At 42.1% G+C, this 24,477-nt stretch overlaps 1 protein-coding gene across 3 annotated transcripts in view; it reads left to right on the top strand.

Annotated features, from left to right (window-relative positions):
• Positions 1-23,659, top strand: part of LOC143020328 (uncharacterized) — a 341,801-nt gene extending 318,142 nt beyond the window's left edge. For 2 of the 3 annotated variants that reach the window (XM_076176648.1, XM_076176649.1), the window contains 9 exons: positions 4,360-4,542; positions 6,836-6,995; positions 8,137-8,563; positions 15,603-15,819; positions 17,229-17,377; positions 18,264-18,540; positions 20,078-20,245; positions 20,493-20,681; positions 21,520-23,659. In XM_076176648.1, the coding sequence (XP_076032763.1) occupies positions 4,395-4,542; positions 6,836-6,995; positions 8,137-8,563; positions 15,603-15,819; positions 17,229-17,377; positions 18,264-18,540; positions 20,078-20,245; positions 20,493-20,681; positions 21,520-21,575 (1,791 nt within the window). In that variant the 5' untranslated portion in view covers positions 4,360-4,394 and the 3' untranslated portion in view covers positions 21,576-23,659. Of the gene's footprint in view, positions 1-2,392; positions 4,020-4,359; positions 4,543-6,835; positions 6,996-8,136; positions 8,564-15,602; positions 15,820-17,228; positions 17,378-18,263; positions 18,541-20,077; positions 20,246-20,492; positions 20,682-21,519 lie in introns of those variants that run through there. The other variant, XM_076176647.1, reaches the window with a different exon arrangement.
• The last annotated feature ends 818 nt before the right edge of the window (positions 23,660-24,477 follow it).

Here is a 24,477-nt window from a genome sequence, read left to right as displayed (position 1 = left end):
GAATGGTCAGGTCAAGTTCCAGATCAAGTTTGGTACAGTGGCATCGTCCTTGCTTTGTGGTAATCAGTCGCACATCCAAGGGCTAGAGTCCCAATGGCGGAGCTTCTTGAAGAAGAAAAAAAGAAAGAAATAATATTCATATATATAAAGATATTTTTAAAGTGACTAGCCCTTGAGAACGTGCAGGAATTCAGTCTTGATACGCGTGTAATCCCTTTACCGATCGAGAGCTGTGTCACAGCAGATCCGTCGGATGCGAACCGGATTATTTGGAACCGTAGGACTCCGACAATAGAACCGGGGCTTCAGCTGTGTCGTCACGTCGCTGCTCGGACACAACGTCACACCAGATGGAGAATATCGTGACAAGTTTTCCTTTCTTTGCATGACCAAGTTTCCTCTCTCTGCATCACTGACTGCTCTAGTGCCGGTGTTAGCTTAGATCCCAAGGTTTTTCTGCCTGTAATCTTGGTCAGTGGGCGGCCGCATTTCGCGTTCACGTCACCTAGAGCTACACTGCAAGATAGCGGGAGGAAAACGTACGAATATTTCGGATTTTTTTTTCTCTCTGTACGTGGAAGAATATTTTCTGTTTCTGTTTATTTTTTCTTTCTTTTTATTTTATTTATTTATTTTTTATTTTATTTTACCTTCACGTGGAGTATCTTACGACGAGAACTAAAAATATTTGTTATTACGAATTGAATCGCATTCAGGAGGCTTACATAGAACAAGACTGTCACCTAGAAGAGTGCAACCTCTACGGACCAGCGTCACGGAACTTACTTTTATTCGTTGATAATCTTTCAGAAAGTTGCTAACCATGCATAACTTTTGCAATCCCTCATTTCTGATCCCTTCCTGAAATATAGAAGTGATGGAGGGCAGCAACTCTCGTTTGGCCTCCTTCTCCCCCCCCCCTCTCTCTCTCTCTCTCTCTCTCTCTCTCTCTCTCTCTCTCTCTCTCTCTCTCTCTCTCTCTCTCTCTCTCTCTATGCATCGGACTTTGAACTCATCGCGGGGAACAGTTAATAACTTTAATAACGAGTTGCAGAGATGATACGTGAGTTAAATGGGTTTTAATGCGCATGAAGTGGATGTGTGCTCTAATTCAGCCAACCTCCTTATAAGGGGAAAAGGGCCCAGTGTGTGTGTGTGTGTGTGTTCGTCCACAATTGGAGTATACTGTTTCTGCATGGTCACCGAATCTCATTAAAGACATTGACAGATTGGAAAAAGTACAACGGCGAGCCACAAAACTGAATCCAAATATCAGAAGAAATTTTTTTTTATACGAAGATCGACTAAAACGTACGATTCTATTTTCCCTGAAAGAAAAAAAAAAGCGTAGACTCAAGGATGATTTGATACAGGTCTTTAAGATTCTAAAGGGAATTAACAACATAAAAATGACAATTTTCACAATGAATGCGAATCAAACAAGAAATAATGGTCTCAAACTGTCAGAAAATAATTTAATTTAGAAGTGGGTAGAAACAATTTCGTCAACCGTGTAGCACATGAATGGAATAAACTTCCTGCTGAGGCAGTGCAATCTAGTACATTTCGAAGTTTTATGATTCACGTAGATAAACACCTAAGCAACATGTTGTAATGCCTGTCATTTATTTTATTTTATTTATTTATTCCCTATTATTTATTTACATTTGCATGCTTGTTTTCATTATTAATTTTTGTTATAAATTATTTTGTCATTATTAATTTTTCATTATGAATTATTGTTATTTATCTGTCTATTATTCATCATTATCTATTTTATTTATTTACTATATTTTGTTCCGCATTCGACCTAGTTATGGACCAAAAGGTCTCCTATCGGCATACTCTTGTATTCCTTTGTGTGTGTGAGTGTGGGTTAAAAAAATACAGTTGTTTTTGCATTTCTGATCTTACTAGTATCTTCTATTTTTCCAATTGCAGACTTCTGCATAAAATTTAACACCTAAGATACATGTGTCAAATAGTATAATAAAAACAACGATTTGTTTGCTTTACATTCACGTAAAGTTGCTGCATATATATTATTATTATATATATATATTATATATATACAGTATGTATGTGTGTGTGTGTGTGTGTGTGTGTGTGTGTGTGTGTGTGTGTGTATATATGTATACATACATGTGTGTGTGTCATTAAGAACGACAAAAAGGCAAATTGAATATGTTAAGAATTAGATGCCCGTAGATCACTGCTATAGATGACATTCTTTCAAGACAGGAATTGCAGGTGTTCCATTATAACAAGGAGCATGTGTTCATCAGGTCTCTCCTCGTTATCTCTTCCAGACACGGGAATCCTACGCGTCTTCAGCTGTCGGCCACGCCTCCTGCAGTTGTCACTCCTCCGCGCGCAGGTCCGTCCAATTATGAGGACCAGCAGGAAGAACAGCAGTAGCAGAAGTCTTCCCGCCCCTCACGACGGCGCCGTGTCTTCCCCCAGCCGGACACCCACATCACAGACCTTCTGACGCGACTTTCCTCCCCCTCTTCATCTAGAGCTCTACTTCGTCCTCTGTCTCCTCCACTTTCTCCTCCTCCTTCTCACCTTCCTTCTCCTCCTCCTCCTCCTCCTTTCCTTGGCACATGATCAGGTCCGCGGTGGTATAGACATCAGACGCCCCTCCTCCTGCTCCTCCTTCTCCTCCTCCTTCTCCTCCATTCTGGAGGAGTCCTAACCCTTCGCCTCCATATCTCGGCTCTTGACCGTCACTGCTGGTTCTTGTTGTATCCCCCTCCTCTTTCCTCCTCCTCCTCTTGCCTCTTCCTCTTGTCCACCACCTCTGTCTCGTCTTCCCCCTATTCTTGTTCCGTGAAAAATGGCCTCCCTTACCACTGCATGACGACTTGTTGATACCAACATCGTCGACGTAACATCAAAGCGTCCCGACGTATCGTCACAACGTACCGACGCATCCTCATTACATCGCCAGGAAATAATCGAAAACATTTGGTTGTGAAAAGTGGCCGTTAGGTTGCTAGGAGCAAGACGGGATTCAGTATACTTTTGATCTGAGCTCCACGGTGATATTACGCGTTACTCTACTCCTTCCGGGTACTTGAAAGTTACCAGGTGATCCTCCGCGGGGAGAAACTCCTCCTCAGGACGGGAAGACCCACCTCGAGATAGACCTCAAGGGTTACCATGTACAAGATGACCTCGTGTGGAGTCCGAGCACTGTAACATTTCCACGTACTGAACCACAAATGCTTCCGACTTCGTTATAACCGGGAGAAGTTTCTGGCCGGGAAGACTGCATCCGGGTAAATACAACGACTGCTTCACTAGCGCGGCCAACTGGTGTCATCATGATTTAATTCAGGATCTCCATGAGAACGTCAGGGTGGAACTACTAACCTCTTTTCTTGGGGTTCTCCTCCAAGCGCTGTATTCATTGAAAAAGAGTGAATTTGTCGTCGTCGTCGCCATTGTCGTCGTTCGAGTTTCTGTTGCAAAGTCGTGGGTTTGTCTATTTTCGAGATTCCTCTTCCTTCATTTTTTGTTCTTTTTTCACTGCTGCCATCATTCCAAGGGTGTCACACTATAAGGGTACAAAAAAAAAAAAAAAAAAACACAGCCACGGCCACAAGTACAATATCGGTACTGCCTCTACGCTATACCTCCCAGTTCTCTGGTTACCAAATAACGGGTGACGTTCAAGTTGCCGAACCAGAGTTTGTTCATAAGTCGAGGACACTCGTAAGTCGAGGACGCTCGTAAGTCGAGGACACTCGTAAGTCGAGGACACTCGTAAGTCGAGGACGTTCGTAAGTCGAGGAACTCGTCCTCGTCGCAACCCTCACGGGTTTTCGTTGTGATTGATTTTTATCGCAAACGAGTCACGTGGTCACTGTAGACTTTTTACGGTCACACACGGCGTTGCTGCCATTACCACCACTTGTCACCATTTGCACCGGCACCACTAACCACCATCACCATGAGCTGCATCAACGTCAGGCTTCTGCCTCTTAAACTCCTGCTCATCACCTTTTATGGAGGTAAGTAGGACTGTCAGATAGCGTCGTCGTACTATCATTAGATAGTACCTGTGCCTTTCACATAGCGTTGAGAGTGCCTCCATTATGTAATATATATATATATATATATATATATATATATATATATTAAGCCAGGAGGTGCCAAGATAAGAGGAGGGAAGAGGGTGCAGGGGAGTGGAGTGTGATGGAAATGGAACTGGTGGGAGTGGTTTTTATGCCTTTGTTTTTTGGCTACCTCCCTTATAAGGGGGAAAAGACTTTGGTATATGTATGTATTAATACTATTATAATTTTGTATATTTATATTGATTAATTTTATTTAATTTTGTGTCTCTGACAGCGCTGGGATGCCTCGTCCCTTACCTGACCAATCACATGCGCCATCTTGGACTGTCCCTCGAAGAGATCACTTGGATCAGTTTTGTGCTGCCCCTGGGGTCCCTTCTAGGCCCGCCCCTGGTCGGAGCCGCCGCAGACAAGCTCGCCCACTACCGCCTCATCACCGTGGCATCGATGGTCCTCGGTATGTGTCGTCATTCATACACATATGACGTCATACGTACCTTTCACCTCGTTGCCTCTTATTCCCCTATGTTATGGGCCCTTCCCGCTAAGCTGAATACCATCGCTTAGTACTAGAATAGAATATGTAGAGTACTCCATAATAGTGTAGGCGTTAAAGACGCGGGGCGATAGTTGCTTATGATGTGCTGTTGGTGATGCCAGTTTGCACAATGTACTCGTATGCGTTTGTGTGTATAGTGTACATCTAGGCGTAGGTGAGTGAACATTGGTACACATCCACAGGGTCATAGTAAGGTAAAGTAATAAAAAACTGTGTACATGTATAGATACTGTTCAAACGTGAATGCCAGCAGTTGTATGTTCGAGTATATGTTCCACTTTGTGTGTTCTGGTGTAATTGTGTGTGTGCGCGGATTTGTACGTGCATGACCGCTTCATGCAAGAATAAATTTAACGTGCATTAAAATGTTTGTGCATGCTGTGTGTATTCATTTTGTATATTTTATCACATATACATTATCGCTTCATGAATACCGTATGTCAATTCATAATTATGTTGCATGGCGCGGCTTCAGTGGACGAGGGCCACTGTCACGTGTCAGGAAGCCTTGTTGATCGATGGGATTCGTTAGATTTAAGATCGAGTCGCATATGCCCTTAAGTCAGAGAGAATCCAAAAGTCACGTAGATAAAGATAAAACATGTCCTGATGATGTGCAACTCCGAAACGTTCTAAACCCCAAGGCGAGAGGACATGTGCGTATGGGTGGATTTTTTTTTTTTTTTGGGGGGGGGGGGGTTGACTGATGGGCTTCATTGGAATATTGGGTGAAAGATATCCAACACTCGATTTACTTTCTCTGTCTCTCTCCCGAGGTGATTTTGTTCTACTGATATTTGCAAAATGCACAAGGCACTTGTGGATTACTGTGTCTGAACGGCTTGCCTCGTGACTGTAAGACACCACCATTTGTTCATTGTAACAAGGAGGAAGATGGAGCTAGTGTCCTCGCTTCTGTTCAAAAGAAGTGCGTTAGCTTAAGGGCAAACTGTGAGACGCAGCCGACACACGCGACGCAGCACAGCAAAGGCAGACTTCCTGCTACTGAATTGAAGTACAGTTTGAACTTCTCTCTCACCACTTGAAATGCTTCTAGATATATGTACTACCTCAGCATTTCAAGTGAGAGAGTTCATACCGTACGTCAATTCAGCAACAGGAAGTCTGCCTTTGCCCTGTGCTGCGTCGACTGTGTCGCCTGCGTCTCAGTTTGCGCCTAGGCATAGTGGAGCAAGGTTGCGGAGCAAAGTATTGAGAACGAAAACCGAAAGGAGGAGTAGATGATAATGAGTACGATAAATGTAGCCCATGCAATCATGAGGGTCACCAGATACATTTGTTTGTACAAACCAGGAGTACAAAATTTCATCCCGTTGGGGGGTCGTTTGTATAGAAGCACGCTTTGGATGCGTAACCCCCATATGAGTGGCCAGATACCTCAAGCGGGAATATGCTAGACAACAGCTGAAATTATGTTAGATTAGCAAGAATATTTTTTGTACCGGTTCATTGATTCGGTATATGTTATATTCTTTTGATATAGTATTTCCCGGGAAATATGTTAAATTTAGTATGATGATAAATCTAGTCACACTGCCCACGCTCTCCACCTATTATTTGCTTTCGCGCCGCCGCGCCGTCACCACCAGTCTACGGGTCTTCACAGTGAGGTTTATGGCACTCTGTTGGGTCGAAGCCCCCATGTCCTTGGACTTCATGCGTTGCTCTTCGTCTCCAAGAGATGGCGCCTTGGGTAGCGATGTTCAGTCGAACTTGTGCTTCTTTCAAGTGGGAGAGGACGGAAGGTGTTTGAAGGTCTTTTTAGAATTCTTGTTACTCGTCTGTTTGTTTATGTTTTCGTGATCGCTGAGTCGTCGCTGTCTTGTGACGTCATGTCGGTGTAGCGTATGGCGAGAATGATTGGTTTTAATCCGTGTCTTTCTTTTTTTTTCTTCTTCACCGAGTTTTAAGTGTAAGCGAATGGTTGTTTAGTTGTACAGAAAGGAAGGAGTTATTAACTCGCGACATTTCACATAAAAATAAAATTTAAAAATTCAGTGTGAAATTTCTCATTTTCTTTTCTTATATCCTCTTCATTCTTGCCTCCGCGCCCCCTTGCCCTCTTGCGTCTCATCTCAAATCATATTCCCCCATTACCCATTTGTCTGCGTACCCAAGTCACAGCAAACCCACTGTATAACTTATATTTTTATTTCTGTTTGATCCATAGGTGCTCTGTCCTACACCGCCTTGCTCTTCGTGCCCCATGTCAGCCGAGCGGAGCCCAGGCCGGCCAACCTGTCTTTCTTGTGCGACCACAACGGGAGTGCCCTCGTGTTCCCGTCCTGCGGCAGCCACTGCCCCACTCCCTACCTCGACACAACCTTCAGGTAAGTCCTCCTCCTCATCATCATCCCCTTCCTCCCACCCCTCAACATCCTCGTACTCCTCCACCTCCTCATCATCATTATCATTATCCTCTTCCCCTTCCTTCCACCCCTCAGCCTCCTCGTACTCCTCCTTCTGCCTCTTCTCCTCCTCCTCATCATCATCATCACCATCATTATCATCATCCTCTTCCTATACCTCCCCCCGTCCTCCTCCTTCTCCTCCTCCTTTACCTCCCCTTCCCCTCCTCCCCTTCCCCTTGTCCTCCTCCTCCTCCTCCCTCGTCCTCCTCCCCTCGTCCCCCTCTTCCTCCTCCTCCTCTTCCGTCCTAGTCGCTCACTCTGAGATGGGCCTCCAGATATAAGCCCCCACAGAGAGAGAGAGAGGGAGAGAGAGAACCCCTCCCACACCAGACAACAAGAACCACACCGGACGGCTGCGCTCGGGATACCATCCATCATTAAAGCCACACCAACACAGAATAGGCCTGGGCACAGATTCAGACTGGCCCAGATGCAACCACACACACAGACACATACTCGCATACACACACATGTACACACACATACACACATACATACACACACACAAATACATACACACACACACACACACACACAAATACTTACACAAGTGCGCGCGCACACACACACACACACACATATATATACATACATACATACAGTTGGACGCAGTTATCTATGTAATGTAATAATCGAGATCCTTCAGTTCTGATTGAGGCGTTTTGCGTCCGCTCCAGAAAAGGCCCCACAATTCTTGAAGTACAAATGTACATCAGAGACAGCTAATATAATTCGGAGTTTTCAAGACCTCACACTCCATGTAGTACAAATGGGTTGTACTATTATTTTTACAGTAAACCCTCGATATAACGGACAATATGGGGACAGGGGTCTGCCGTTGTATCCGAAGATCCGTTATAGCGAGGATTTATCCGGTCATATTTTTTGTCTGTTATATCCGATATCTGGTATATCGTGATCCGTTATATCGAGAGTCTACTGTACTTGTATTGTGACAAGAATTGTACATCCTAGTTTTCATGAGTCATATTAAATCTCGTAACATGCACACACAACATGTCTGATCGACCTTTCCTCCCCCGATGGTGTCCCCCGACAGGATTGACAACTGCCACCATGTCTGCCCCTCGGACAGTGACGCCGGGTCGCCCCAGAGCCAAGTGCACCATCCCCAGCCGACCCACCTGTGTCTCAACTCGACGACGCTATCCCCGAACGCCGACTTCAGCGAATGCCTGCTCATGAAACGGCCCAGCGACCACCTCATCTTCAACCGCACGGTGGCCAGACACTACCACCGCCCTCACCCGTACCACCACGGAGGTGGCGAGGGACCCCAGGGGAAGGTGTGCACCTACCCGCAGATCTCCTTCACCGTGGTCCCCCCGCAGGATGTCTCGCCAGATGAGGTCGTGGAGGTGGTAGTACCCGAGTCTGAGTTCCAGGCGCCGCCTGCCGGCAAGTACAGCGGACTGACCTGCCCGACGCTGAGTGGATGCCACGTCGTCTGCGATGCGCAGGAAGTGGTATGTGCATGCGTGCGTGCGTGCGAGCGAGTGTGTGTGTTTTGTGCCTGCAGGTGTGTTTTGTGCATAGGAACTCTCGCTGGTTTGCGCGGGTTTCGTCCTCCAGTGATCTCATCGTCTGACCAAAGGTGACATTCGTTGAGGTTGCAAAGGTTGTAAGAGAGTCTTTGTGCCCACGGTACTGTTTGGAGCGGAGACATGGAATTTAAAAAAGGTAGAAGATAAAAACCTGAACGTGTTTGAGAACTATAATAGCGTTACGAGGATAGAGTGGAAAATTCAGAGGTAAGGCAGAGCTCTTGGGTAGGGTAGATGAAAGAATGCTGGGGTGGTTTGGGCACATGGAAAACCAAGAATGAGCTGGATGGACGTGATAATGGGAGGAAGGAACCCCCCCCTCCCTCTCTCTCTCTCCCACACTCTCCTTCTCTCTCCCACTTTCCCTCTTTCTCTCGTCTTTCTCCCATTCTCTCCCTCTCCCTTTTTTCTCTCTTTCTGTGTGTGTGTGCGCGCGCGCGTGTGTCTATCTCTGTCTCCGTCTCTCCCTAAGACGTAGGGTGGTAAACTGGCTGTTGGGCCGTGAGCAAACGAAGGAGAAAGCAACTGGTGAGAATGGTTTGCTTGTAAAGTACCGAATAATTGCAGGCATATGCGCCTATTTTTTTCAAACTGACAGTATTTACTATTATTGTGTAACCTGAAAACTACAGCCTGATTTTTCGTTTCGATGCCAACGACAATGGTTGAGGTTTGAGAACCCTTAATCTTTTTTATGTTATTCCAAATCTTCATCATATTTGTCGCTCACACATATGATACTCTTGTATTTATTTTTATTTTAATGTTTTTGAAATATTTGTGTTGTACTGCGTTGACCATCTGTCCACGTTCGATTGCGCAGTCGTATGTGAATGAAATGTTCTCCAAATGGTGGTCTTCTATGATGAACGTCATACAGGCATTCAAAAAAGTCACACAGAAACACTCTCACTCTGATACAACAGAAAGATCCATAGGACTGAGGACCGTTACTAGCCATTGCGGGGCTGCAGACTTCCAGTCACTGAAACTCAAGGCAGCTGTTGCTATCATTGATAGGTACATATCTATTGCGTCACTGTGAGTATGAATTTAGATGATCTCATTTTATATGTTACCAGCGAAGGTACCATATTAACCCTGTGGAAGGGGAAAATAACCTTGTGGTAGGGGAGAAAGAATACTGTCACCGAGTGTTCCCACTTGGGTCGTAAAAGACGACTAAAACGGGACGGAGGATAGGACTAGGCATCCTGCTCTCTGTAGCCCCAAAGGGGACATTCCTAAAAATAGTAAAGACATAAGAGGGTCTGGGAGGATTTTTCCAATCAGAACTCTAAGGTTTGGGTGTTTTAATGTGCGTGGATGTGGTACAGATAAAAGTAAAAGGGAAAAGATAGGCAGTATGTTTGTGAGAAGGAAGATGGATGTGTTGGCATTGAGTGAAGCTATGTTGAAAGGGAGGGGTGAGTTTGAGTTTGGGAATGTAGTGGGGAGGGTTTCGGGAGTGAGGAGAGGACGAGTGAGGGAAGGGGTGGCTGTACTAATAAGTGAAGCAACAGGTAAGCGTGTGGTGGAGTGGACGGAGGTTTCTTAAAGGTTAATGTGAATGAAGGTGAAGATGAAAAGGGAGATGTAAGTGCATATGGGCCTGGTAGTGAGAAGAGTGTAGAGAAAAGGGAGGTTATTTGGATAGATTTAAATGAGTGCATAGAGGGTTTAGGAAAAATGTCATTGTATTAGTATTGGGAGATCTCATTACTAGAGTTGGAGATGAACCAATAGACGGAGTAGTTGGGAAGTGTGGAGTACCAGGAAAAAATCGTAGTGGAGAGTTAAAGGTGATGTGTTTAGAAAGCGAGTTGATAGCTAACACAGTGTTTAGGAAAAAATCATCATAAGTACACTGGGAGAGGGTAGTGGATTGAAAGGTGGTTGATAGGGCTTTAATGGACTCTATAGTGGTATCAAGGAGAGGAGTAGGAAGATTTTTGGATATACATGTTCTTAGGGGAGAGAGTGGGGGAATATCAGATAATTTTTGGTAGATGATCAGGGAGGGGCTTAGATTAAACTGCTTAAATAAGTCGGAAAAGGAGTACAAGAAGAATCTGAGAGAAGTGTGGGAGGAGGGGAAGGATAGAGTAGAGGTAGAAGTGGAGGAGGAATGGAGGTGTTTCAAGGACGGAGTAACAAGGTGTGCAAAGATGGTGTGTGGAACAAGGAGGATAGGAGGGATTAGATAATAGGGTAGTGAGTGGTGGGGTGATGAAGCAAAGGTGGTAGAAGATAAGAAACGAGCATTCACATATTGGTTGCAGAATACTAGTAGGATGAGAGAATCATATGAGAGGTACAAAAAAAAAAAAACATAAGATGAAGGAGGACAGATGTAAAATGGGGAAGAGTATGATAGACAAATTTTAGTCATAAAAAGATGATTTGGAAGAAAATTCAGAGAGGAAGGGGAGACGAATCAAATAGAGAAGAAAAGGTCAAAGTTACAGATGGAGAGATGAAAACAGAAGAGGCGACGGTAAGGGAAAAATGAGAAGTATCTTAGGGAGTTCCTAAATTTGCTAAATGTGGAGAAGGATAGGGAAGGAACGATGGTTGCAGTTGGACGCTATAAGAAAATGGCAGTGATGGATGAGGAAAATGGAGGAGAAATAAGAAAAGATGAGGTACAAGTATTAAAATGATGAGAGCAGGTAAGGCACCTGGGTTAGATGGAGTGCATGAAGAAGGGAGGTACAAGGTACAGTGATGGTGGACTGGCTGGTGAGGTTGTTTAACGTGTGTCTAAGGGAGTGTAAAATGCCGGAGGACTGGAGGAATGCCTGTATAGTTCCACTTTACAAGGGAAAGGGGGACATCCGAGCGTAGAAGTTTCAGAGGGATCGGTTTGTTGAGTGTAGTTGGGAAGGCTTGTGGGAGGGTCTTGATTGAGAGGATTAAGAGAGGAACAGAAGGAGTAATTGATTAGGAAGAGAGTGGGTTTAGGAAAGGTAGGGGTTGCGTGGATCAGGTTTTTGTGGTAAGACAGATGTGTGAGAAAGCTTTAGCAAAGGGTAAGGATTTTTTGGGCCTTAATAAATAACGTTGAGAGACCGAAAGAGAGCAAGTTGGGTGAGAGAGCAGACTAGATTGAAAGATATTGTGGAGGCAGTAAAAGAGAGAAAGTGGAATTGGGTAGGTAAGTTAGTGCGAACGACTGATGAGCGATGGAGCAAGTGTATTACTCAGTGGACGCTTCGAGATGGGAAACGTGGAAGAGGGAGACCAGACAGAAGGTGGAGAGACGAGATCGAGAAGTTTGCAGGAGTGACGTGGCAGAGGATGGCGCGGTCGTGTGAATAATGGAATGCTATGAAGGAGGCCTTTGTTCAGCAGTGGACTCAGGATGGCTGATTTGATTGATTGAATGGATTTGGAAAAGGCTTATGATAGGGTGGACAGGAAGGCACTGTGAGAGGTATTGGAAATATATGGGATCAGAGGAAAGCTGTTAAGGGCAATCAAGAGTTTTTATGAAAGTAGTAGAGCCTGTATTAGAATTAGAAATGGAGAGCACGAGTAGTTTGAGGTAAAGGTGGGACTTCGCCAGGGATGTGTCATGTCAAACATGTCGCCATGGCTGTTCAATATGTACGTACATAGATGGGGTGGTGCGGGAGGTAAATACAAGGGTAATAGGCAGGGGGTTGGAGATTGTTAAAGAAAACGGAGAAAACTGGGAGGTGAGCCAGTTGCTGTTTGCTGGCGACACTGCACTTGTAGCAGGATGAGAGGGGGGGTTAAGGAAGTTAGTGACGGAGTTTGGGATGGCATGCAAAAGAAGAAAGTTGAAGGTAATCATGGTTGGAAGTAAGGTGATGAGATGTACAAGGGGAAAGGATGGCAGCAGTTTGGAAGTGAGACTTAGAAATGTTAAAGAGGTTGGAGGGAGTGAATAGCTTAAGGTACTTGGGGTCGCACATAGAAGGAAAGGGAGGAGTGGAGGTGGAGGTAGATTGTAGATTGAGAGAAGCAAGTAAGTACCTTGGGGGATTAAAAAGTGCAATGAGAAATGGATGCTAAAAGGAGATTGAATGAAAGGGTGATTGTGCTGACAGCACTGTATTGGGCAGAAACATGGAACATAAGAGAGGAAGAGTTTAAATGTGTTTGAGATGAAATGTCTGAGAAGTATGGTAGGGGTTACAAGGTTGGATAGAGTGAGAAACGAGGAAGTGAGGAGGAGAGTGGGAATGGAAAAGTAGATGGGAGATAGGGTTGATGAAAGAGTATGGGGATGGTTTGGACACATGGAAATAATGAGTGAAGAAAGATTAGTAAAAGATGTGTGGAAGGCAGAGGTGGAAGAAGTGAGTATGCGGGTGCAACGAAGGATGAGATGGATGGGTGGGGTGAAAAGGGCGTTGAGCAAGAGAAGGGTGTTTGTTGATGAAGGAAGAAGACAGAAGATAGGTTGGTGAGTGAAGAATGTTTATGGATGGTAATGTGATGAATGGAAGGGAGTGGGTGGGGGTTAGGGGGGGATAGGGAGTGGTTGTGTGAATGATATTTTGACGCAGCCCGAAGGGATTTCTCCCCGTCTTCTATCTTTCTGTATGAGGGACGGAGAGGGGGAGTCGCCGATGAAATGAAACGGCCTTGCTTCTGATCCATGCCCATGGGCGAGATGCAGGGATGACCCGTCATCATTGACAAGGCAAGATGAGAGGGAGGGAGGGCTAGTGGATGGGGGTGAAATTGTGTCTTTTGACTTTGGCTACCCCCCTGGTAAGGGGGAAAGAGCCCTTGGTGTATGTATGTATGTACAAGCGAAAGTGTATTGTTGTTAGCCAATCATTATTTACTTGTGACTTCTCTGTCTCCCTCTCCCCTCCCCCTCCCCCCCTCTCTTTCTTTCTCTCTCTCTCCACCGTCCCTCCCCTCGTTCCTTATGTGTATACTTTACCGTTATGGGGACATTTATTCTCGTGTATTCGTGAAACATGTGCTAGATTATTTGAACAAGTGTTGGCAAGCAAAGTTAATTTGAGGCATATTTGCGTGTCAACATTTACACGAGTAGTGTCATTAACATGAAAGTATTTCTCGTAATTACTAACGTGCTTATGCGTCGCTGTTCGTCACAGTATCATAACGCGAGAGTGTGCTTGTAGTGGTTATATACGGGTGTTTGTGAGGTTACCTCATGCATAGCAAACACGCGCAGGTGTTTTTCTCCCTTTTGGGTATTGAGGCTGAGGAGTGTTTGCTGTGTTCGTGTATGCACTCGCGTGGTGCCTCCGCGTGTAAAAGTGTTAATGCCTCATGGGACGTTTTAACGCGAGCAAGCCTCGATGTTGGTGATCACGCTTCGGATGACCCCATGGGCTGATCGGGTACGTGTCTATGTATCAATACATAAACGAAAGTAAGCACACACACGTACACACACACACATACACGCAAGATGACCTGGATAAAATATGGGAATGGAGTCGGAGATATGAGATGAACTTCAACATAAAAAAAGTAGCATAATGGAATTTGTAAAAGGTAAAAATAGAGTTTCGGGACAATATAAGATTGGAAACAAAGAAGTCATAAAAGTAAACTCAGAGAGGGACCTAGGAGTAATCATCTCAAGTGACTTGACACCTGACAAACATGTAGATAAATTATTTGAAGAGACTTACAACTTATTAAGATCAATGAAAGTGGCCTTCGACTACATAGATGAGGAGATGGTTAAGAAAATAATTGTTACACTGATAAGGCCGAAATTAGAATATGCTGTATCAATGTGGGCACCTAGCACAAAAAAGAACATAAGAAAATTAGAAAGAATCCAAAGAGCAGTGACAAAAATGGCACCCACACTGTCAAATCTGGCATATGAACAAATATTGGAGAAGTTACAGTTGTCAACACTAGAACAGAAGGGAAAGAGGCGATTTGTAGACCATTTTCAGAATTATGAAAGGGATGGAAGTTCTCGATATGAGACGACCTATTAAAGTGGGACAGAAGAGAAACAAGAGGACACGAAAAGAAACTAAAGAGAGACAGCTACAGAAGAGACCTGAAAAAGAATAGCTTCCCACATAGAGTGATCGATGTCTGGAACAAACTGAACAGAGAAACAGTGAATGCCAGAGCTATACACGATTTTAAGAACAAACTGGACGTGGAGAGATACAAAAAGGGGTCACTACGAGCATAACTCTCATCCCGTAAAAGACAACTAGGTAAATACACACACACGAACACACACACACACACATGCATACCGACTTGCTGGTTTTGTTGTACCGAACTCGACTAGGACTGAAAAGCATCACAGCACTGCAAGCTTGTACCACGCTCTGTTGAGCAAGGAGTTAGGTGTGTGTGTGCGTTTGTGCGTGTATGTGTAAGGTCACATCATTATCCATAGGGCAATATACGAGCTTTGAGCTTTCATCTTTCATCCGGGATGGTAGTAGTTGTCGATCATGAGTCCAACACATGATCCCAAATCAGGATTGTGAATCAGACACACACACTCAATCTCTCTCTTGGCCATTTTGCTGTGAGGAATCATAAATATGTAAACAATGAAGTATCTGCCACTGAAAAAAGCATACGAATGTGAGTTCGTGTGTAATATATCGTTTACACAGGAGTAAAGGTTTCAATAAATATCAAGTAGAAGGAGGTCGACATGTAGGCGCCGTCGATCCACTGTTCTTGTCGTCGATCAAAGTGTGGTCGGGCTGGTTTTTGGCGGGAACCACTTTCACTTTCGTTTTGACTTGAAACTTGGATATCACTGCCCGTAGACTTAAACATGTAGAGATAAGGACGGGTCTATATGATCGCATCAGTAAATTTCTGAAAAATTTTGTGCTTATGAATTTAATTAATAAGTGTGAAATCTTTACTTACACATTTAGGGTGTAAAGGTCGAAGTCAATGAACGTATCCATAAACACTTTATGTTACTGAATCCTCATTCCCTCCTCAGCTACAGGTGAACGGTACCCAGATCCTGCCGCTGCCGATGTGCACTGAGCCGCTGGGCAATTCTGACCTCACCTTCTGGCTCTATTTCGGCTTCCGATTCCTGTCGGAGTTGTTTCCGGCGATCCTTGTGTCCCTGCTGGACGCCGTGGCCCTCACCATGGTGGCGCAGCACGATGGCGACTACGGCAGGGAGAAGATGTGGGGACTCTTGGCGTTCGGTAAGAAGGAGGAGGAGGAGGAGGCTAGCAACCTCAGATGTGGGCCACGTGGGAGAAGGGATTGAAGTGGTCTTCTAAAGGGATTTTATGTTTTTTGTAATTTTGTTTTTGTATGGAAATTTAATGTTTTGCGTGTATTTGTTGTTGGCAAGCAAATGTTAAGTGTAGTAACCCTACTGTTGTGGATGAAAAGTCATCCCATACTCCCCCAGTATTAGGTTTTAAACATTTATGTACATGACATCTGTAGCCATACTTATGAAAGAAATACTGAACAGAGTTCAGGTTAATGTGGTTTAAAGGACCAATTTCAAAATCCATAGACATTTTTGTATAAATGTCAGTTCTCTGTATCATGTGCATTTTGAAGGTAGTTACTGTAATTTTTCTTGAAATTTAAGTTAAACTATTACTCTCTCTTACTCTGTTGGTTGTCAGGCCAGACGGCCCTTCACGGCTTTCACTATGCCTCTCCAGATGGTTCTATCCTCTGTCAATTCCTTCCAGTCCTCTCTTGGTGCCACCCTCTCCACGTCCTTCTCTACTCCATCCATCCATCTGTACCTGGGTCTCCCTACTGGTCGTCTGCCCTCCACTCTTCCTTCCATCACCTTCTTTGGTAGTCTGTCTGCCTCCATTCGTACGCAGTGTCCAGCCCACCTTGCTCTTCTTCCCCGTATTTCATCCTGAATGTATGGTTGCCGAGTCTGATCTCTAATTTCCCTGTTATGTCTTTGTCTCCATTTCCTTTCTTCTTCATCATATACTGGGCTGAGGATTCTTCTCAGGATATTGTTTTCAAAAATTTCCAGTCTCTTCTCCCTTTCTTTTGTCAGTGTCCATGTCTCACATCCGTACAGGACTGTTGGTTTTATTACAATGTTATATGCTCTTATCTTAGTTCTTCTGCTGATGGTCCGACTCTTCATTACAGTTAAGTTAAACTATTTGATCAGTTATGAATTAGTGGCTTTCCTCTTAGTCAAGTGAAATTATTATTTACAACATAACATTTAATTGCTTTCATTCATGCACTTTAATTTGTCAAAATATTTAAATGAAATACTGTTTCAGGTCTCATAATATTAGAAAGATTAATTCATTGTAATTGTATTTTTAGAAAATTTAACCAAATAAAGCACAGTATTATGTTTCTGTAGATACCCAACTGTGACTCATTTAGGCACACCTGTACTTGTATAGTAGAGGGAGTAATGTTACTTGTACAGTCTTATTAAGTACTAACAGCATTTACAATTCTTGGTGACAATGATTTGGACAGTAGCAAACAACTTTTGTAGGTAAATTACTGTTATTATTTTCCATAGAAATTTACAATGTGGTAAATGTATCTTCCATATTTTTTGCCTCCTTTTCTCCTGAAGATCTCTCTTTCATTTCTCCTCAAGGAACTTTTGCCCCTTTGTGTGGATTTCTGATGGATGTGAAGAATGAGGGCTATGGACCTGTCTTCTACGTCTTTGATGGGCTGATGTTCCTGTCTTGTCTACTCACCTTGGCACTACCCTTCAGGGTTGAGGTGCATCGCCAAAGCATGGTTAGTGCAGACTTGTATAAAAATGTGTACATTTCAAAGAATGATAAGAGATGTCGCTATATGCTTGCATGTACTTGTAAAGATATTCCAGTAAAATAGTGACCTTTTGCAGACCAGTGTTGTGGTGTATATACAAATACATAATTTATGTGTGTGCAAATGACTCTTATGCATGTGCTTGTCGATATGGATGATTGAGTTTATGTGATCAATAAATCAGTCCCCCTGATCTCTCATGTAGAATGGAAAGAATGAATGAAGAAAGATTAGTAAAAGAAATGTGGAAGGCAGAAGTGGATGGAGTGAACATTTGGGAACAACTAAGGATGAGATGGATGGATGGGGTGAAAGGGGCATTGGGAAAGAAGGGAATGTGTGTTCAAGAAGGAAGGGAGAAAACAGAAAATAGTGGTGAGTGGAGAATATTTGTACTTGGATGATGATGTGATGCATATAAGGGAGTGGGTGGGTTAGGGACTATGTGTGAATGATATTCTGATGCAACCCAAAGGGATTTCTCCGTCTTTTCTTTTTCTGCATGAGGGGACAGAGAGGGTGGTTTGCCAATTAAATAAAGTGGCCTTGCTGTGGATATGCTGTGTCTTGCTACATTGCTTCTGACTCAGGGGAGTAGACTAGATGCAGGGATGACCTGTCATCCAGGAGGAGACAAGGAAAGAGGGAGGGAGGGGTGGTGAATGGAAGTGAAGTATTTGGGAATGAAATGGATGGAAGTGAATTTATGCCTTTCACTTCGGCTACCTCCCTGGTAAGGGGGCAAAAGCCCTTGGTATATGTATGTGTGTATGTAGAAAGTGTGTTTATATATATCATTGAATTTGTATTTTTTATCAATGATTTTTCAAATTACATTGTTACCTTCCAGCTGAAAAACCTGAGGCAGTTGGTCAGGACAGGCGAGCTCTGTGCACTGCTTCTTGTCATGACACTTTTAGGCACCTTCTGGGGCTACATCGAGACATTTATGTACATGCAGTTGGAGGAAGAGCTTGGTGCTTCCAAGATGCTGCTGGGATTGACCTTGACCATGGGCATTGTGCCTTCACTGCCCTTCATGTACAAGAGTGCGGCTGTTGTGGGCGTTTGTGGTCACCACTACCTCCTCATGCTTGCCTTCCTTGGCTATTGTATCCGCTGTGCAGGTAAGCAGTTAGATAGATGAAGATTATGGGATGTGAATTGTGTAGTTTTGTCTTGGTTATGCTTCTGCATACTGTAACTTGTTGGCATGCATCTTCATTGGTGACAAGAGTCTCTGATTAGGGGAGGAAAGATTGTTGGCATATTATTAGCCAGGACATGAGGTATTTCTTGGTATGGTTGTGTTAGTTTGATATATCTAGTACTGTGGCATAATCCTATAGATACTAGAAGCTCCAAGCAATCAGTTGTGACATCATCCTGGGTCGCTGTATAGTTTTGGGTCAGACTAGACTCCATCATGTTAACTAGAGACTTAATATACAAATAGAAGGTATTGTGAAGAAGTAAATGTGGCTTTGGTATTGTATAGAGTAGACTAAGGAGAAAAGAAAGGTTGAAAGCAATAGATTGAATGCTTTTAAGATGAGGTGTTTGAAGAATGAATAGTTAGAAATATGGAGGCGAGACAGAATAGGCATTTGGAAGAAAGCTGCCTGATAGGGTAGACCAGAGAATATTGAGTTGGTTTAGGCATATGGAAAGATTTAAAAAGGACTAATGAAGATAATGTGGAAAGCAGAAGTAAAATAAAGCCTGAGAAGACCTAGAGTGAGATGAATGGATGGGGTGAAAGAGTTTGTAGATGTACAAACTATGTCAGTAGAGTGGAGAGGAGTGTGCATAAAGTAGGAAGGGGTGGGAAGAGATTGTGAATGGATGCTGCTGGCCTGAGGGATGTCTTCTGTATATGCTTTGTAGATGAGTGGGTGTAGAGGAGGGGTTGGTCTGAGGACTTGTCAAAACCCTAACGGACAAAACTCAAACACAACTGAAGTAGAAAGAGTTTAAAATATGAAGTCACATACCTTAATTAAATTGTTGATCACTGGCCACAAACATTCCTCCATATATATACATTGATTAAGGGATTCCAGTAGGACCATGCACTTATATTAATTGCACTGCTACAAGACACTTTGGGAGAATGCCGACATGTCCAACAAAACAAATAGGCCAAAATCTTCAACAAATGACTAAAAAACATAGGTTGTGAGTTCCAACAAATCCTAAATACTGTAAGTAGATTTCTGGAATAAATATTGATTGGTAATAAATTGTTTTTTAAATAATTCAAGTCGTAATATTGGTGTTTTGTTTAAAGACTGTAAACAACTTTCTTGATAGTGTGGGTTCATGTATACTCCTCAAATAAATATTGAATGGTCATAAATTGTTTTTGAAATAATTCAAGTTGTAGATTACTTTCTTGATAATGTGTGTTCATGTATACACTTCAAATAGATATTAAATGGCAATAATTTTTTTTCTTTTAAGTAATTCAAGTTGTAATGTTCATGTTTTCACAGACTGGGTATTGTCCTCCCCTGAAAATTCCAATTCCGGTTTTGTCTGGTTTAGTGGTTTTTGGTATATTGGGGTATGAGTTTTTTGTTGATAAAACTCAAGGCAACAGTTCTCTGTGTTATGAATTCTTTTATTATGATTAAGTTGTTTAATTTTTTCTTCTTCTTCAAGGCTTGTCACTGATTGAGGACCCATGGTGGTGCTTACCTCTGGAAATGCTTGAATGTTTCACACTCAACCTGATGCAGGTGTCAGCAGCAACATTAGCTTATAAGTTGGCACCCAAGTCTCTGGTGGCCACCGCTCAAGGACTTGTCTGGGTATCACACTTCAATATCGGTATGTTTGTAATTTCCCAGTATTAAAAGGTCTTTATAGTTAGATTTTCCCTATATATTCCCCCAGGTATATATGCTGCCATCAAATGTAGTCACAAAGCATATATATCAGAACTTATGCTCATTCATCTTGGTTTGGGGGAGAATCATATGTATATATTGAAATACTTTTATACAATTGTTTGATGTAGACACTTTCTAATACAGAACTTCTATAAGTGCATTATTGACACAAGTATTTTTTCCAGGCCGGTGCATTGGGACTTTTGCTAGTGGTTATTTGATAAATGAATATGGACACAGTGCTGTCTATCAAGGAGCTGCTGCTGTAGCAGCCTTTTGTGCTGCAGCCTACCTTGGTCTGTACCATCTTTGTATACATTTACGGTCTAGACAACAGAGGCAGCCAACAAGATTGCATGCAGCCAAAACTAATGGTAAGTTTCATCCTTAAGACATAAGAGAAATCTTAAAGATTCTCCTTTTACTTATTTTCTTTAGTTAAATGAAGCATGATGTGTATAGTGAGATTAGAGTAGATGTGTGGTGTGTGTGTGCAATAGCTGCATAATTACACGATTGTTTAATCTATCTACATACCAAAGATTTCTTCATCTTTGCAAGGGAGGTAGCCAGCCAAGACATGCAACTGTTCCCACCCATCCCATCCATCATTCATTTGTTTCCCTATCATCTTAGCTCCTCATGGATAAAGGGTCATCCCTGTTTCCTGCCCACTGTCTGGGTCAGAAAATTTTTAGCAAGACAAATCCCAACCACAGCAGGGGCCCCATGTCCAATATTTATGCATTTCCTGGCATTGAAATTAATTTTCCACGTTTGTCCCCAGGCATATATGTTATCCAAATCTTTTTGCAACAACATACAGTTCTCATTTCTCACTCTTCTTATGATCTTTGTATCTCCTGCTAACATGTTGTTTAGCTTATCCCATCCATCATGTCATTTATGTAGACACAGCACATCCACACCAAGGCCTTGGATGTGCTGTATCTTGCTGCATTGGTTCTAACGCAGGGCAGTGGGCGAGATGCAGGGGTAACCCATCATCCAGGAAGAGCCAAGAAAAATGGGAGGGAGGGGTGGTGGTGAATGGGAGTGGGAGTAGAATTATGCCTCATGATTTTGTTTTAGATACTGTAAGAGTTTTGTTTATATAGTTGGTTTGTGTGTTCACAAAGGAAGATTTTTATGATGTATTTTATGTTTTGTCATGGTTTGAGTCTGAACTAATTAGTCATTTGTCATTTGCAGGTGCCATTCCCAATGGTAATTATATGCCTCTACAACTTAGTGAGGGAAGATTCTAGTGGTTAGCCATTAACCAGATATGAGAGTTACCAAGATCTATAATATAGTGATGACATACATTACTGCCACATTGTGATTTTTTTTTATATATATATCCCAAAGAAGTGATGGCAAAATTTACTTGTTGGTTGAAGCAGGCATGTCATGGTTTCCAATCTCTTTAGTCCTAGATTGCAATAAATGCCAAGTTTAGCAAGATTACTGAAAAGATTTGTGATAAACAGCAGACTTGAATACATAGTACAGTTATAAAAGAAAATCCTTAACACATGTGATAGCCAAGAATGTGATATCATTGACTTGTATTGCACTTGTCACCATGTAAGGATACTTCAAGTCATACAGATACAGTGACATTAGTGGAAGGTGGAAAGGTATGAAAAAACTGATGTAAAGTATTATGAAGATACTCGTATATTAAGTCCTTACAATTTGATTACAGTATGGGTGATGGGAAGAATTGTCTTGGTTTTGAAAATTGTGGTTGTATTCTGGAATTTTATGTGAAAATAGGAAATACCAATGTTGCAGAAATGTTGACTCTGTGTTTTGGTCATGCCAAAAAGCAGTAAAATAAGAGGTTGTATGGAATCATGTTAATTTCTTTCAAAGAGAAACTGAAACTCTTGAAACCCAAAGAAATATGAGAAACTGCTCACCGAAGAGTTCTGAGTTGTCAGGAGGCGGAAAGAAACAGGAGAGTGTATTGAAAAGGAATCTCTTATAAGTTATTGTGCCAAAATAAGTAATAATGTGAAGTTGGAATTCCCAAATGATATACAATTTTATGCATTGTTCACTAAAGTTTATCATCGGTTTTTGTATACTTAATTTATACTGGCCCTTTGTATTTTTTCTTCATGATTGTTTTACAATTTTCATGTCACATTTTGTATGATAGTTTTTCTTGTTATCAGTATTGCTGTTTTAAATAGTATTGAGTTTCTTATGAAGCACAATATAAACCAGAAGATTTAATTCATATATCTCTCTAGTGCTTTGTGATGCTGAAAACATTAATTACCATTTTATTGACTAATAAGAAGCCATGTTTTACAAGTAGAAATGAAACAAAAAGTGCTCATCTGCTTTCAGGTTTGCACGGACAGTAATATTTTTGTTGTTGTAGGGCTGACTACAGGCAGGACCACCAGTTAAAGTTCAACAAAACATGTATGAATCAAACTCATGTCAACCTTTTTCCTAATAAAATTGGTGCTTTGAACAACAGCGCCATAGGTCAAATGTGCTGTAACAACTAGTCTTAACAAAGAGGCTGAATCATATTCAATTTCATAGAGCTTACTTAGTCATTATATAGGGTTCAAGTGATTGCCTTCTTCCCGCACTTTAAGATGAGCAGAAATGTGACTTATATTGAAGTGCAGCAACATATGTAGTTCATTTTTCCACCCGGATCCGTCCCAACTGATGACACAGCTGCCTGTGGTCGGTGCACCAAGCCTTGTGTATTAAAAACATAAGGTAGTTGAAATATTTTAAAAATTATTTTCTATTTAATTTTAAGTCATTGCATTTACACATAAAATGATACAAAAAAAGAGAGATTAAATTAAGCAGCAGGTGGCTGTGAAATGTAGAATGTTCATTAAAAGGTGTGAACTTCATTACTTTGTAGAATCACCTGTTCACAAGATATCAAATAGTGTAAACCTTTGAACAGCAAAAAATTAAAGGTACAAAAAAGTTCAAAGAATAACAAGTTGAGTATGATATAAAATGTGATATTGTCAAAGATTGCTTTCTCTATGCTTTCCAGAGTCTGTTACATTGTGGTTGAAAAGAAAGCTTGACATGAAGAGATTTGTCTCAGCTAATGACCACCAGTGTTAGGAAAATATTAATGAAACATATGCTAAATGTTTTTTTGTCAAGGACACTACGTAAAATTAAGTGAATATGTGTTTTATGTAGTGTTGGATTATATTTATAAAAGATGTCCAAGAACTATAGATATTAGTAAATTTATGTGAAAGGTTCATAATGTTAAGGAAAGCAATTATAATGAGCCATTCAATGTGTCGCCTACAAATGATTTATTTTTAGTAAAAAGTGAATTCTACATGCACTTTAACTTTGATTCTATCTGCTGCAAGAGGTATTGTACCTTTTTCCAGTAGAATGGATAGTCCTTGTTCAAAGTTAGTATTAAGTTTAGATTATATCCAAGGTAAGAATCAAACCCATGTGGGGTATTGACTGCATGATAGTGTGGCTAAGTAGCATGCAGCTGATACTTTAGGGTCTATATGGGGCACCCCTATGGACCAGAGCCACACATCATTCTGTCAGTGATAGATGAAATCTCTGTTCATAGAGAAATGATAATATTTTATTATACTGCAACTGTCTCTGTCCTGTATCATTTCTGAATATTCATTTCCTTTCTTCCCCTAACCCTGTGGTGGGGGAAAAGAATGCTGTCATCAAGTCTTCCCACTTGAGTCATATGAGGTGACAAAAAAGGGGACAGGGATAGGACTAGGCATCCTTTTCCCTGTAGCCCCAAAGGGGACTTTATGAAAAAAAGTAAATGCATAAGAGGGTCTAGGAATTTTCCATCCAGTACCCTAAGATTTGGGTCTTTCAATGTGTGTGGATGTGGTACAGATGAGAGTGAAAAAGGAAGAGATAGGCAGTATGTTTGTGAGAAGATGGATGTGTTGGCATTGAGTGAAACTAAGTTGAAAGTGAGGGATGAGTGTGAGTTTGGGAGTGTAGTTGGGAGGTTCTCAGGAGTGAAGAAAGGATAAGGGATAGAAGGGGTGGCTATACTAGGAAGTGAAAAGATAGGTAAGCATGTAGTGTAGAAGGAGGTTTCTTCAAGGATAATGTGGACAAAGGTGAAACTAGGAAGAGAGATGTGGGTTTTTGTAAGTG

This window comes from Oratosquilla oratoria, chromosome 39 (genome assembly GCF_046742065.1).
Source record: "Oratosquilla oratoria isolate Oo_2021 chromosome 39, ASM4674206v1, whole genome shotgun sequence".
NCBI classification, from domain to species: domain Eukaryota; kingdom Metazoa; phylum Arthropoda; class Malacostraca; order Stomatopoda; family Squillidae; genus Oratosquilla; species Oratosquilla oratoria.
The sequence above is the reverse complement of the archived record's forward strand: the minus strand, read 5'-3'. Positions and strand labels throughout refer to the sequence as shown.